At 47.7% G+C, this 16,093-nt stretch overlaps 2 protein-coding genes across 2 annotated transcripts in view; one reads left to right on the top strand and one right to left on the bottom strand.

Moving 5' to 3' along the window:
* The window catches only part of LOC138366738 (serine/arginine repetitive matrix protein 1-like), a 12,728-nt gene extending 4,319 nt beyond the window's left edge, over nt 1-8,409 (bottom strand). Inside the window, exon 1 of the mRNA XM_069328015.1 lies at nt 8,395-8,409. Within this exon, the coding sequence (XP_069184116.1) occupies nt 8,395-8,409 (15 nt within the window). The remainder of the gene's footprint in view (nt 1-8,394) is intronic.
* A 10-nt stretch (nt 8,410-8,419) lies between these two features.
* Nucleotides 8,420-10,163, top strand: LOC138366737 (uncharacterized). Its single transcript, XM_069328014.1, has 2 exons — nt 8,420-8,503; nt 9,294-10,163. The coding sequence occupies exons 1-2, from the start codon at nt 8,420-8,422 to the stop codon at nt 10,161-10,163; spliced, it is 954 nt and encodes a 317-aa protein (XP_069184115.1).
* The last annotated feature ends 5,930 nt before the right edge of the window (nt 10,164-16,093 follow it).

Below are 16,093 nucleotides of genomic sequence, written 5' to 3'. Positions count from 1 at the left end.
AAAAGATTCAGCAATCCTATACGCATCAATCTTCGAACCGGTACATCTTTTCTCAATCTTTGGCGGCTTTGTTTACAAATTATTAAAGAGTTTATGAGGATCGAAACTCCTCAGTCAAGTGTTGTTATGGTTATAAACAGCCTCCTGGTGCCTCGGAGGTCCTCAACTGTTTTTTTTTTTATATGTATACAACGCCGTCAAAGATTGGGAAAAGATGTAGAGGTTTCGTAAGTTTTTGAGTACCTGCTTGGTGGTTTCTGGCGTAGGACGTACTTAATTAATGAGGAGTCATGATATGATGCAGGTGATGGGTCACCATAACGTGGGTGAAGATATGATGATATGATGACCAAACAGCACATGTGAGAAGATGATGAGACGACGACGTTTCAGTCCGTCTTGGACCGTTATCCAGTCATCCAGTTAATCCAGTCATCCAGTTATCCAGTTAAGGGGCATAACTGGCCGACCCCTGGCAGTGTTCAAGAGAGAGAACTTGGCAAACACCTCCAAAGGATACGTTATCAACCAGGCTGTCTCATACGTCAGGCTACGAGCAGCCGCGTCCAACAGCCTGCTTGACCAATCCAGCAACCAGAAGGCCTGGTTGACGACCGGGCCGCGGGGTCGCTAAGCCCCGGAATCACCTCAAGGTAACCTCATGTAACACCCATGACCTCCCCCCCCCTTAGAGTTCACACCCAGGGAAGCCTTCTCCAAGAGGTCAGCCCAGATGACCTCCGGATTATCTTGTATGTTGATTAAAAAAATTCCTGGGTTAGTCTTAGTCAACATAGTTTCAAGAATGTAATATTTCATGATACTCTTGTCAAACATTGCAAGGGAATTAGACCCCAGATTCTTATGTGTAAACATCCATGGATCTCCCCCTTTTGGTCAGGTCAGAGGTCAGTCACACACGTAATTAATAACTCCTCTCTTGAAGAGTGTATGGTGAATGTCAAACAAGCTTATTGAAATATTTTTTAAGTGTTTGTGCACGTGTGGCCCGACCCCCTTAGCATTTCTGATCTAGGTAGCAACAGTAAATCTCCCCTCCCCCCCTTTTGGGGTATATATATTGGTCCTGTAGAGATTTAAGGACAGAGTGCCGGACACCGGGGTCCAGAGTGGGCTGTGGAGAACATCGGGAGGTGACAGAGGGAGAGACAGAGGTCTTAAGGTAATGTGTGTGATCTCTGAGGTTTTGTTCCATGTCCAAATTTCTTAACTTTTTGCCAGTCTTAGAGTAGGATTTATAAGTGATGATTAGCATAATTTGGTATCTCAATAAACTCATGTTAAATTTCCCGTCTGTGTCAATTGTTGAATCCTCTTAGCCTTTTGGATATAGTGGCTGACAACCGTTTTCATAATTAATGACAGTCATAGAAAGTACTCTCCAAGTCAAGCAATGTTTCTTGCCTCGTTGCTTGATATAGTCTCAATGGTCAAGGCAGATGGTGGCAGCGTATTTAATCCTGTACTCACCTAGTTGTACTCACCTAGTTGTGTTTGCGGGGGTTGAGCTCTGGCTCTTTGGTCCCGCCTCTCAACCGTCAATCAACAGGTGTACAGATTCCTGAGCCTATCGGGCTCTGTCATATCTACACTTGAAACTGTGTATGGAGTCAGCCTCCACCACATCACCCCCTAATGCATTCCATTAGTGTTAACATTTCCTTGTTGGCAGTGTACCTTTTAGTTCCGGTGTAACCATCATATGTCAGCTCATAACAGTGTTACCAAGTGCAACCGATGGGGAAGTGTTACTCAGGATAAGTAGTGTTTACATTATTAGTGGTGTTACACTCAAGGTAAAGTATCCAACGTAATCTGTGGGCTTTGAGTGCATCCTGCTTTCAACAACAGCTGTGTCGGTCAGATTTATTAGTGTTCAATGCTGATTAAGCTGAACAGGGTCGCGCCGGATCTGGCTGTTGCGGTTTGGTGCAGGATGCAAAGTGCCAACCTCAACAGAACGGCTCAGCAAAGCCGCAAGGTTGAACAAATGAACAAATCCACAAGGGCCGTGACGAGGATTCGAACTTGCGTCCGAGAGGTTGCGCCCCCAAGCTTGGCTAAGCTGAAGATTGGATGCAGCAAGCGTGCTTAGGGGCCCCTGGCAGCTGAGTGGACAGCGCTCGGGATTCGTAGTCCCGAGGTTCCGGGGTTCTATCCCCGGTGGAGGCGGAAACAAATGGGCAGAGTTTCTTTCACCCTGATGCCCCCTGTTCACCTAGCAGTAAATAGGTACCTGGGAGTTACACAGCTGCTACGGGCTGTTTCATGGGGGGAGGGGGTTGTAACACAAACCAGGCCTGGTCGAGGACCGGGCCGTGGGGACGCTAAGCCCCGAAATCATCTCAAGATAACCTACATCAGACACCACTTGATATCCAGATCCCGCTCGCGTAGAGGGCGCTGTAAATGGGGCCACTGATCGGAATAGGGGGGGTAACCCCATTTAGCATCCCCCTCCCCCCCCCCCCCCCCCGCATAGCCTCCAGCCAGGCTACTGGCGAGGGACTGCTAATGACCAATATAAACGAAGCCGTTCTGCTTAGCCAACCATATCCTCCCCTATTGCCAGGTGTCCGGGGGGTGGTTGGTGGGGTCCCTGTGACCTGTTACACAACACGTCCAGCCTTTACGCTGGGTTCGAGTCCTGGCCGGGGTGTGGATTGACTGGGCGCCATGCTTAATTCTTCGCCCTCCTGTTAATCCAACATTAATTTAGCTATCTGGTGATTAAGTGATTGCCGGGTCGTGTTCCAGGGGAAACTTGCAGGGGTTTGGAGGGCTGTGAGTCGGGGACGCAACGTGTAGCCATTGGCTGTGCTTAATAATAAAGACTTAACCTGGATCTTACCTGGAGAGGGTCTCGCTAGTTGGTCTACTCCCCGCCCTGTGGCCAGGCATCCTTGTTTGTAGGGATTTAGGGAGTCCTAGCTGGGCGTCCCATGCTGCTGGGGAGCTAGGATTCCCGAGGAGGCTGCACTGCTAGGAGGCTGGTCTTGCCTAGGGCCTCCTGGCGACAGATGGATGTAATCTGCAGCTGGTGTTCACACCTTGACGAGTCCATAGCCTGAGGTAACTCACCTGAGGTGATAACTGTTATGCTCTCCTGCTCTCTCTCTCTCTCTCTCTCTCTCTCTCTCTCTCTCTCTCTCTCTCTCTCTCTCTCTCTCTCTCTCTCTCTCATGCCATCCAGATCTTTAAGCAGGTGTATCCTGGTGCTCGTGGAGGGGGGAGGGGGTAGAAGGGGGCAGGGGGGGCAATAGCATGTACACACACACACACACACACACACACACACACACACACACACACACACACACACACACACACACACACACACACACACACACACACACACACACACACACACACACACACACACATATACTAGGAATGAGTATAGACTCATTCCTCTCAATGTTTGCTGACGACGCCAAAATTATGAGAAGGATTAAGACAGAGGAGGACAGCTTGAGGCTTCAAGAAGACCTGGACAAGCTGCAGGAATGGTCGAACAAATGGCTGTTAGAGTTTAATCCAAGCAAATGTAATGTAATGAAGATAGGGGTAGGAAGCAGGAGACCAGATACAAGGTATCACTTGGGAGATGAAATACTTCAAGAGTCAGAGAGAGAGAAAGACCTGGGGGTTGATATCACGCCAGACCTGTCCCCTGAAGCTCATATCAAGAGGATAACAGCAGCAGCATATGCCAGGTTGGCTAACATAAGAACGGCCTTTAGAAACTTGTGTAAGGAATCTTTCAGAACATTATATACCACATATGTCAGACCAATCCTGGAGTATGCGGCACCAGCATGGAGTCCATATCTAGTCAAGCATAAGACTAAAATGGAAAAGGTTCAAAGGTTTGCCACCAGACTAGTATCCGAGCTGAGAGGTATGAGCTACGAGGAGAGACTCCGGGAATTAAACCTCACTTCGTTGGAAGACAGAAGAGTTAGGGGGGACATGATCACCACATTCAAGATCCTCAAGGGAATTGACAGGGTTGATAAAGACAGGCTGTTTAACACAAGGGGCACACGCACTAGGGGACACAGGTGGAAACTGAGTGCCCAAATGAGCCACAGAGATATTAGAAAGAACTTTTTTAGTGTCAGAGTGGTTGACAAATGGAATGCATTCGGAAGTGATGTGGTGGAGGCTGACTCCATACACAGTTTCAAGTGTAGATATGATAGAGCCCAATAGGCTCAGGAACCTGTACACCTGTTGATTGACAGTTGAGAGGCGGGACCAAAGAGCCAGAGCTCAACCCCCGCAAGCACAACTAGGTGAGTACACACACAACATAACCGTGGCAGGTGCCCCCGGGGGACCCCCAGACTTGTTTGGGCATTTCTGCTCGAGTGGTCATTAGTGTTAACACCTGTTGGGGTGTTTAGACACGCGCGAATGACTGTCTACCCACCCTCCCTTCCCCCCCCCCCCCCCCCCAATGTCGCTAACTAGGGTTGCCCGCAGGGGCTGGTGTTGGGTCCGCGAGAATTTGTGTGTGTGTGTAGTCGAAGAGTATTTTAGTGTATCTTTTAAGTGTGTATGTTGTATTATTCTCGTGTATACTGTATTACTGTATATTATGTATGTTTTTGCCTGTTATGTGGGGGCAGGAAGTAGTTGATCTATGGGAGGAACCGGGATAAGAAGGACTTTTTGCCAGAATGCAAGCCTATCAATGGTTGGTTGCCTATAACTTCAGGTAACCTGTTTACCCTTATGCCTCTGTTCACCCGGGAGTGCAGTAAATGTGCCCAATCATTTGTGTTTCACCCCGGGGGATCGAACTCGAAATTCTCTGTAGACGGTCGAGAATGTCTACCACTGTATTATTCTAAATTCTCTCTCTCTCTCTCTCTCTCTCTCTCTCTCTCTCTCTCTCTCTCTCTCTCTCTCTCTCTCTCTCTCTCTCTCTCTCTTTCTCTTTTTCTCTCTCTCTCTTTCTCTTTTTTTTCTCTCTCTATTACTCGCATTTACAACTTGATTTAATAATTTTTTGTAGGGATAAACGTGAAGCCTTTGGCTGGACCACGAAGTGTTATTTGTTTCTTGTTTCTGTTTTACTTAGGAGTATGATTATTGATGACTCCTATGTTCAATAAGATTATGTTGATGATCAGGTATCCATCAGAGTTGTTTAAGTAAATAGGTACCTGGGAGTTAGACAGCTGCTACGGGCTGCTTCCTGGGGGTGTGTAACAAAAAATGGAGGCCTGGTCGAGGACCGGGCCGTGGGGACGCTAAGCCCCGAAATCATCTCAAGATAATCTCAAGATGTTCTCTTTTTGAACACCGCGAGAAGTCGGCAAAAGTTTGCGCCGAATATTCGCCAGTTTGATATCTTAAAAGATGATAAGTTGCGCAGTATTTGATTTCCTGCGCACCACTGCGCAGTACATAGGAGAACGCTCATGGGTCGTAACTCGTAAGGTTACGTAAGGTCTACTACCACCTCGTAAGCTCTATTACCACCTCGTAAGGTCTACTACCACCTCGTAAGGTCTACTACCACCTCGTAAGGTCGTACTACCACCTCATAAGGTCTACTACCACCTCGTAAGGTCTACTACCACCTCGTAAGGTCTACTACCACCTCGTAAGGTCTACTACCACCTCGTAAGGTCTACTACCACCTCGTAAGGTCTACTACCACCTCGTAAGGTCGTACTACCACCTCATAAGGTCTACTACCACCTCGTAAGGTCTACTACCACCTCGTAAGGTCTACTACCACCTCGTAAGGTCTACTACCACCTCGTAAGGTCTACTACCACCTCGTAAGGTCTACTACCACCTCGTAAGGACTAGTTCCACGGTACCCAGTAGACTAAGTTCCTTAAAATTAAGAACACTTGTGAGAGACTCGAACGCTCGTCTCAAGGGCATCACACAACAAATGTCGATATCGAATTGTGATATCAGACGCCAGTTATGACGATTAAAAATATCACCTACGCACAAGAGGAGTGGAACTAGTGATCCTGGGTTCTATTGTGGCAGGCCCTCTCGTTGCTTCAAGGTATATAGATGCGTCTCCGTTAGCGAGTGCCTATAATTTGCGTTCTGGGACCAATTTGCCTGTCTTTTGTTTCTTGAGCAGTACACGATACGCATTTCCTGGTTCCTCCGAGTCGTCCTCTTCTAGAATGCGTATGATATCCTGGTTTGGTTGACATGGAGTGGAAATGCCTAGATGTGTATGGATATGCAGAGAGGGCGAGGTGTGTGTTGTGATCTGAGTTAGCGTGGGAGCGTATGGTTAGCGTGGGAGCGTATGGTTAGCGTGGGAGCGTATGGTTAGCGTGGGAGCGTATGGTTAGCGTGGGAGCGTATGGTTGGCGTGGGGCAGTGGGTAGGGGGGTAGGGGGGGGGATGAATATAGCCAGCTATCCGGCTTTACTCATCAAATAACGCGGTAACGAGTCACAACCGGACGACTCACAGCCTGAGCCGGGGACGACACGGAACACAGCTACAAGAACTCGATAATTGGACGGTGTGAAAGAGACGGATGGCCGATAACCGGCCCACTAGCCGGATGGCTACCCGATAACCGGCCCACTAGCCGGATGGCTACCCGATACACTAAATCACATAAAAATATAAATCTCAGAAATTCGAAAATGGGAAATTCTAAAGAAACAAATGAAGTAGAATAAATAAAAAAAGTTCGATAACAGAATTCACTTAAAAACGCAAAGAGGGAGAAAACTTCCTGGAAGCCTACATTAAGAAAAACAAAAGTGTTTTCACATACTTTCTTATTGTTCTCTGTGAGCCCTTCCCTCTCTCTGATGAACCTGTCCTCTAAAGTCGCATTTGTACCGATTTGATCAACATAAATCGTCATATTATTGCCATTTTTAAACACTTTATATAATATATATATATATATATATATATATATATATATATATATATATATACACAAATGACAAGCGGGCAGAGAATAAGTATGAAAGATTAAACAAAAATCCTCATTGAACAAACACATAATATTTGATTATAATGTTGTATTGAGACATTGTAACTCTCCCTATCAGAGTTTTTTCTTAAACTGTTGTGCAATATTGTAACTTAAAAATGAGTCAAGTTTGTACATACCAGTACTAACATTGAGGAGATTTGGACACTGATTAGGGCAGACTCAATCAAATTCCGTTCCATTGTAGATACAATGCACTAGACGTTTGGGCAGTTCTAATACTATAAGCATGTTAAGACAAACGCAATTGTAAGGGTTTCCCAGTTTGTCCAAGGTACACAGACTCACAATCATTCCAGGGAACTGAATACACACAACCTACAAGTACCACAAGTTTTGACCACAATGTTGACCGGACCACACACTAGAAGGTGAAGGGACGGCGACGTATCGGTCCGTCCTGGACCATTCTCAAGTCGATTGTGAGAATGGTCCAGGACGGACCGAAACGTCGTCGTCCCTTCACCTTCTAGTGTGTGGTCTGGTCAACATTCTTCAGCCGAGTTATTGTGACTCATCGCCTGCATTTTGAGCACAAGTTTAATACAAAACTCCCCTAGTACAGCAGGTTGTGTGTATTCGATTCCCAGCAATGATTGTGAGATCCTATAAGGAGGCATCCTATAAGCTGTATTGGAAGACCCTTCCGGCTGTATAGGGTTGAAACAATGGGTGCTCTCCCAAACAATGAGGTGGTCGATTGTGTCTCCTTTTCCCATTATCGTTTTCTGGATGAGAGAGAGAGAGAGGAAGGGAGGGAGGGAGGCGGAAAGGCAGGCAATGGGAAGGGAATGTAGGTGATAAACTGAAACAGTGTTACTGATTGAACCAGATTTAATGTTGGTATTATTGGTAGCTTTGCTGGTCTTCCCGACACTAGTGAATGTTCTGTGGTTTCTTACTAATTTTACTATACGTATTTTAAATGTTATGGTATGAAAGCTGGTCAATAGCGAGACCGAGGAGGGTGTCTCCGAGATGGTACAGCTATAGTGAACGCCTGGATGATAGTAGACTTACCCTGAAATTGACCTGAATGGCCCTTGCAGCCTCAGAGTAGGTGAGGGAGGGGTGAGAAGATTAGCAAGCCCTTGGGCCGGGCTTGGGGAGTAGAAGAACTCCCAGAACCCCATCAAGCACGTATCAAGCAGACATCCGTGGACATCTTCAAGAGAAAACTGGACTGTTTTCTAAGAGAAGTTCCGGATCAGCCGGGCTGTGGTGTGAGTTGTTATGCGAGGCTTTAAGTGGAACAAAACACGAACAGTTGAAGAACTCTTGTGAGTGTGATGTGCCAATTAACCATTATTATCAATATTTTAGTTTGTGTTGTTAGGGGGAAATATGTGTGCAAATGGGGTGCCTACCTCTTTCTTCCCCATGCCTAGGGGTATGGGGGGAACTGGTACTCTGAAGCTATATAAAACCCCTACTACACCCCCTCGAAGTGGCAAGGGAAAGCCCAAAATAACAAAGGTAGGTGGGAACAGATTTTAAAGATTGGATGTTTGGCATGTTTGTATGTAATAACTCTCCAAGAGGTGTTATCTTGAGGTTATCTTGAGATGATTTCGGGGGATTAGCGTCACCCGCGGCTACCGAACACAGTCTTTGAAAAAGATGCAATATTTGTGTTGATTGTTGGAGTATTTACGTATCAGGCGATGAGTCACAATAACGTGGCTGAAGTATGTTGACCAGACCACACACTAGAAATTGAAGGGACGACGACGTTTCGGTCCGTCCTGGACCATTCTCAAGTCTCAAATCGACTTGAGAATGGTCCAGGACGGACCGAAACGTCGTCGTCCCTTCAATTTCTAGTGTGTGGTCTGGTCAACATTTACGTATCACTGTCTATGGGAGAGTGAGGTCTAGCTGCTCAGCCCCAACCCACCTTCCTGCATCATAATTTACCTGTACAAATGTTCGAATTCCGTGCTGAATTTATCCCTTAAGTTGTGGATGGAAGTTTTTTAACGACGACGACGACTACTACGACGACGACTACTACGACGACTACTACTACGACGACTACTACGACGACTACTACTACGACGACTACTACTACGACGACTACTACTACGACGACTACTACTACGACGACTACGACGACTACTACGACGACTACTACGACGACTACTACGACTACGACGACTACCACTACAACGACTACGACGACTACTACGACGACGACTACTACTACGACGACTACTACGACTACTACTACGACGACTACTACGACTACGACGACGACGACTACTAGGACGACTACGACGACGACGACTACTACGACGACTACCACTACTACGACTACGACGACTACCACTACTACGACTACTACGACTACTACGACGACGACTACTACTACAACGACTACTACGACGACTACTGCGACTACTACGACGACTACTACTACGACTACGACGACGACTACTACTACGACGACTACTACGACGACTACTACTACGACGACTACTACGACGACTACTACTACGACGACGACTACTACGACGACTACTACGACGACTACTACGACGACTACTACGACGACTACGACGACGACTACTACGACGACTACTACGACGACTACTACTACTACGACGACTACGACTACTACGACGACTACGACGACGACTACCACTACTACGACGACTACCACTACTACGACGACTACCACTACTACGACGACGACGACTACTACGACGACGACTACTACTACGACGACTACTACGACTACTACGACGACTACTACTACGACGACTACTACTACGACGACTACTACGACGACTACTACTACGACGACTACTACGACGACTACTACTACTACTACGACGACTACTACTACGACGACTACTACTACGACGACGACTACTACGACGACTACTACGACGACTACTACGACGACGACTACGACGACGACTACTACGACGACTACTACGACGACTACTACTACGACGACGACTACGACTACTACGACGACTACGACGACGACTACCACTACTACGACGACTACCACTACTACGACGACGACGACTACTACGACGACGACTATTACGACGACTACGACTACTCAATCCTCAAGCTAAGGGACGCCTGGTCAATCCTCCCCGGCCAGGATACGAACCCAGGCTAAATCGCTCACGAAGCGCGGGTCGGATGTGTTACCACTGCACCACGGGGAGGGGGGGGGGGACTGATATCAGGGTGTATCGACACGTCGGGTGTGGTTTCCGGGGGTTCGAGCCTCCCGGCACCCTCGCGACGTAACAACAAGGTTGTAACAACGTCATTACCTTGTTACAGTTCAAGTACATTTATTGAGACAAAAAAAAAAATACATCTCAAAGGGATAGAGTAGCTTAGGCTATTTCTACCCCCTCCCCCTCCCCCCTCTCAAGACCTTGTTACAGTGGAACAAGTTGTTACTGTGTGTGTGTGTACTCGCCTATTTGTGCCTGCAGGATCGAGCTCTAGCTCATAGACCCCGCTTTTCCAGCCGTTGGTTGTTTAATATAATGACTCCTGGCCTATTTCCCTATCATACCTGCTTTTTAAAGTTATGACTGGAGTTAGCCTCTACAGCCCTGCTCTTTTAGGTCATTCCATTTACTCACGACCCTCTTGAGGTTATCTTGAGATGATTTCGGGGCTTTTAGTGTCACCGCGGCCCGGTCCTCGACCAGGCCTCCACCCCCAGGAAGCAGCCCGTGACAGCTGACTAACACCCAGGTACCTATTTTACTGCTAGGTAACAGGGGCATAGGGTGAAAGAAACTCTGCCCATTGTTTCTCGCCGGCGCCTGGGATCGAACCCAGGACCACATGATCACAAGTCTAGCGTGCTGTCCTCTCGGCCGACCGGCTCCCTCACGCTAAAGGAAAACCTCCTAATATCCCTATGACACATCTAAGTCTCCAGCTTCCATCCGTGGACCCCTTGGTCAGCCAATATACTGGACGGTAGAGTGAGGGTCTCGCTTCATGCAGGTCGGCGTTCAATCCCCCGACCATCCAAGTGGTTGGACACCATTCCTTCCCCCCCCCCCCGTCCCCTCCCAAATCCTTATCCTGATCCCTTCCAAGTGCTATATAGTCGTAATGGCTTGGCTCTTTCTCCTGATAGTTCCTTTCCCTTTCCGTTCCTCTCCCTTGTTCAATTATTATTAATTGTAAACATTTCCTCTGTTTCCACTTTGTCAATTACATTATAGTAAACAGTTTATAAACTCCGAAGCTCTGCGAGGTTGTTTATAACTATAAGAACTTAGAAACTTCACAACCCAAGGTTATTGTTGTTATAAACAGCTATGTGAACAAATTCGCCATGATTAGCGAAAGATGTACAGGCTTCGTAAGTGGATGCACAAATGCTTAGTGGGGGCTCATCTGTCACGGGGAGCTGGTGGCCATCCTGGCGAGGCGGCGGTCACGTCTTCGGGTAATTTGAGGATAGCGTCGTGCGTCAGGCTGACGCACGACGAGCTGGGCGGGAAGGGTAATGACGCCTTCCTCTACCTTACTCTCCCAAGAACTCCATAATGTCGTTATGCTCAGGTGACTCTTCTTCCTGTCGCACCTCTGCTGCTGCTGTACACCTCTGCTGGTGTTGTCGCACCTCTGCTGCTGCTGTACACCTCTGCTGGTGTTGTCGCACCTCTGCTGCTGCTGTACACCTCTGCTGGTGTTGTCGCACCTCTTGCTGCTGCTGTACACCTCTGCTGCTGCTGTCGCATCTGCTTCTGCTGCTGTCGCACCTCTGCTCTTCCTGTCGCACCTCTGCTGTTATTGTCGCACCTCTGCTGTTGTTGTCCCACCTCTGCTGCTGTTGTCCCACCTGCTTCTGCTGTTTCGTACAGGATTACGGACCTACAGTGCCTCCATTTCCGCGCCAATTGCCTCGCTGTCTCCTCCCGTCGTTAATATTGGGTGATGTATGAAGTGCCCAGGCGTCATGGCGCCCCCATATCCCCCGCCAAGACTCGCTAAGGTGGTGTATAGTCGGCCTAGGAATCTAGCAAGACTCCTATGTAAAGCTAAGACGCTTCCTGTCTGCAGACATCGCTACTGACGTTCCCCAGGATGCAATTCGCTACAGCTGCCTAACTCTAGGATGTATAATTTAGCTGCTAGGTACACGGAGGAATCAGGGTACATCTCCCAACCGTTTCCGTCCAATCTGGGTATTAAAACCGAGGGACGTTCAAGCCCAGGACGGAGACTATTCTGCTACAGGACCCACGCCCATACAAGTCATTGTAAACAGGACGGTTCGCCAATGGAGTTTAAAGTCAACCAATTCTTACCTATTCCAAGCTAGTCTAATTTAAACCAAAGCAGCCTAAGGTAACCCAAGCCAGCTTACTAGAAACTAGTAGAAACACAGTAGAAACACAGTAGAAATAGTAGAAACACAGTAGAAACACAGTAGAAACAGTAGAAACACAGTAGAAACAGTAGAAACTAAGGTAGTATCCTAATCTAACCATATATTTGGTTTTGCCAATCAGTAATTGAACTGTGTCCAGCCGTCTTATGAACGATTTGCCCATAACCTCGTGGTTAGGTTAGGTTGGGTTGGGTTGGGTTAGATTGGGTTAGGTTAGATTGGATTGGGTTTCTGGATTGATTAGCGATGCCGTAAGGGTTGCATACTTTCCCCCCGTTGCTGTACCCTCCAGGCTGGGGGGCGGTTGTGGCCCCGTTCTCCAGGTCCACAACCACAATCTGCCACAGATTGTTACTGCCACAATCACTGGTTGATTGTGGCAGTAACCTTGCCCGGGCCGCCCTCACTCACTCACACTCACACTCACACACCAGCAGCAGCGACTCTCTTCCACCTCTGCGGGCGTCTTCTTCCGTCTCCTTCACCCCTTTGCCTTCACTCGTGATAAGAAAAGAGAGAGAGGGAGGGGAGGAAGAAATGGGGAATATCTTTATTTTATCTTTTCTTGCTCTGCATTTCGTTCTTTTAATGTGTTTTTTTCCGTCTAAATCACCTCATTTCTCCGTCTAATCTCCCCCCCCCCTCTCTAAAATCCCTCCCTTTCTCCCCTCAAATCTCCCTCCTTCTCTCCCTTCAAATCTTCCTCCCTCTCCCCCTTCCCCACCGTGGGAATAACAGAGTAATATCACAGTATGAGCGAACTGCCCTTGGCCTTCCTGGAAAGCCAAGACATCAGCAGGCGTACCACCAGCTCGGAGACCTGCCACAGGGAAGCCCGTGACCTTCGCTACGTCTTGGGGGGGGGACATCCTACAGGGAATCCGTGGTCTTGGGGTTTGGGATCACCATTAGCCTGAAGGAGGAGCTTCCGACGGCCTGAGAACCTCTCAAGTAATCGCCAACCTTCAACGGCCTGGTTGGTCTCGTGGCCTTTTGTTGGTCTCGTCGCCAAGAATCTTCTTGTGTGGGGCCACAGGGCTGAAATCTTGTTACGATCTTCGGATTCTGTTTATATGTTGTTCTTACGGGGTTTGATATACCCCTGTAAACACATAAACTAATTAACAGTAGTTATGCTGTCTTCATAATAGTTATATTAATGTCACTGATAGCAGGAATACTCACACACACACACACACACACACACACACACACACACACACACACACACACACACACACACACACACACACACACACACACACACACACACTAATAACGAAACCACATGCCGGAACAAACAGCCCAATGAAACACGGCAATTCCGCTCGTTTTTGTATTCTAATTTAGGGTGAATGACCTCCGCTGGTGGTCCAGGCGTTCTGCTTGGCTTGTAACTGTCCTCTTGAAGGTGGTCTTAATAGATGGCTCATGGCACGGACATCCAAGTAGTACATACACGTACGTTGTATGATGTATGGTCTTGTATGGTGGTAAAATACACTAGGGATATACTTGGCTCCAGCGTAAGGGGAGGGGGGGGTGGGGGAGGGGGTTGGGGGGGGGGGTTGTTATGCAAATAATGACTCCATCACTTTGCGTCATCTGTGGCTGGTGCGTATGATAAACGCAATTCCACCCGGGGTTCGTTCGCCCCTCCTGTAGATGCTATTTACGTATGTGAACTTGCGCCGGTGTGTGTGTGTGTGTGTGTGTGTGTGTGTGTGTGTGTGTGTGTGTGTGTGTGTGTGTGTGTGTGTGTGTGTGTGTGTGTGTGTGTGTGTATCTATACCTATGTATATATACATCATTGCTGGTACCCCATGTATCCTGGCTGGTAATGTGGTTAGTTAAGTTGTGGTGGGCCACAGCTTGTATCTACCTGATCAACCAGGCTGTGATTCATACGTCAGGCTGCGAGCAGCGGCGTCCAACAGCCTGGTTGACCAGACCACCAACCTGGGGCCAGATTCACGCAGCATTTACGCAAGTACTTACGAACGTGTACATCTTTCCTCAATCTTTGACGCCTTTGGTTACATTGATTAAACAGTTTACAAGCATGAAAACTTCCCAGTCAACTGTTGGTATTATTATAAACAGCCTCCTGGTGCTTCGCAGCTCATTAACTGTTTAATAACTGTAAACAAAACCCGCCAAAGATTGAGAAAAGATGTCCAGGTTCATAAGTACTTGCGTAACTGCTTCATGAATCTGGCCCCTGGAGGCCAGGCCAGAGACCGGGCCGAATCGATAACTCATCCCTGGAATCACAAATAAGGTAGGCAGGTATAGGCCTATAATTAGAGAAAGGGGGGGGGGCCTCCTAAGATTTTTCAACACCCTCAGTCCATGTGTATTGACTCTAGAAACCCTCTCCAGGTACGCTTAAGGCATGCCTTGTCGCCTTGCTTAAACATTTCCTTAATATCTGGTTATAAACTTGACCACAGACCAACCAGGCTGTGGTGGGTATGTGGGCCTGCGGGCCGCTCCAAGCAACAGCCTGTTGGACCAAACTCTCACAAGTCGAGCCTGGCCTCGGGCCGGGCTTGGGGAGTAGAAGAACTCCCAGAACCCCATCAAGCAGGTATCAAGCAGGTATCAAGCAGGTATCAAGCAGGTTGTTGATAAATCTGAGTATGTATGGTGTGTGTTTGCTTTTGTTTGCTTTTGTTTGTCTTGCTTTATTACGTGTTTGTCAGTTTATAGTCAGAAAACAGAGATTGGGCAGCGTTGTCACTTCATGTACTTGGGTATTTTTAATAATTTAATAATTTCATTCAGTTATACACGCACAAACATAAGGATGTATGCGTATACGCACGCAGCCAGGGTCGTAGTCTAAAGGGCCCGGGTTCGATTCCCGGCTGAGGTAGAAATAAATAGGCAGTGTCTTTCACCTAATATCTATTTACTGCTAGGTTGTCTAAGCAAAAATACCCAACCTACCTTTCTTCCCGCCCTGCGATTCCAATCACGTCTACATGCGATCATGAAATGCCCCATTAAACACACACACACACACACACACACACACACACACACACACACACACACACACACACACACCAGACTAGTACCCGAGCTGAGAGGTATGAGCTACGAGGAGAGACTACGGGAATTGAACCTCACTTCATTGGAAGACAGAAGAGTTAGGGGGGACATGATCACCACATTCAAGATTCTCAAGGGAATCGACAGGGTTGATAAAGATAGGCTATTTAACACAAGGGGCACACGCACTAGGGGACACAGGTGGAAACTGAGTGCCCAAATGAGCCACAGAGATATTAGAAAGAACTTTTTTAGTGTCAGAGTGGTTGACAAATGGAATGCATTAGGAAGTGATGTGGTGGAGGCTGACTCCATACACAGTTTCAAGTGTAGATATGATAGAGCCCAATAGGCTCAGGAACCTGTACACCTGTTGATTGACGGTTAAGAGGCGGGACCAAAGAGCCAGAGCTCAACCCCCGCAAGCACAACTAGGTGAGAACTAGGTGAGTACACACACACACACACACACACACACACACACACACACACACACACACACACACACACACACACACACACAGTGCTGGGAAGACGGGACACCACGAGCGTAGCTCTCATCCTGTAACTACACTTAGGTAATTACACACACACAACACACACACACACACACACACACA

Source organism: Procambarus clarkii, chromosome 20 (assembly GCF_040958095.1).
Source record: "Procambarus clarkii isolate CNS0578487 chromosome 20, FALCON_Pclarkii_2.0, whole genome shotgun sequence".
In the NCBI taxonomy this organism is placed as follows: Eukaryota; Metazoa; Arthropoda; class Malacostraca; order Decapoda; family Cambaridae; genus Procambarus; species Procambarus clarkii.
Note: the sequence above shows the minus strand (reverse complement) of the source record. Positions and strands in the feature narration are given on the sequence as shown.

Excerpts from the sequence above, each read along its gene's own strand:
- LOC138366737 (XM_069328014.1), top strand. The coding sequence starts at position 8,420 with ATGGGGGGAACTGGTACTCTGAAGCTATATAAAACCCCTACTACACCC. Across the intron at positions 8,504-9,293 it reads GAAAGCCCAAAATAACAAAG|GACGACTACGACGACGACGA; the intron begins GTAGGTGGGAAC and ends GACGACTACTAG.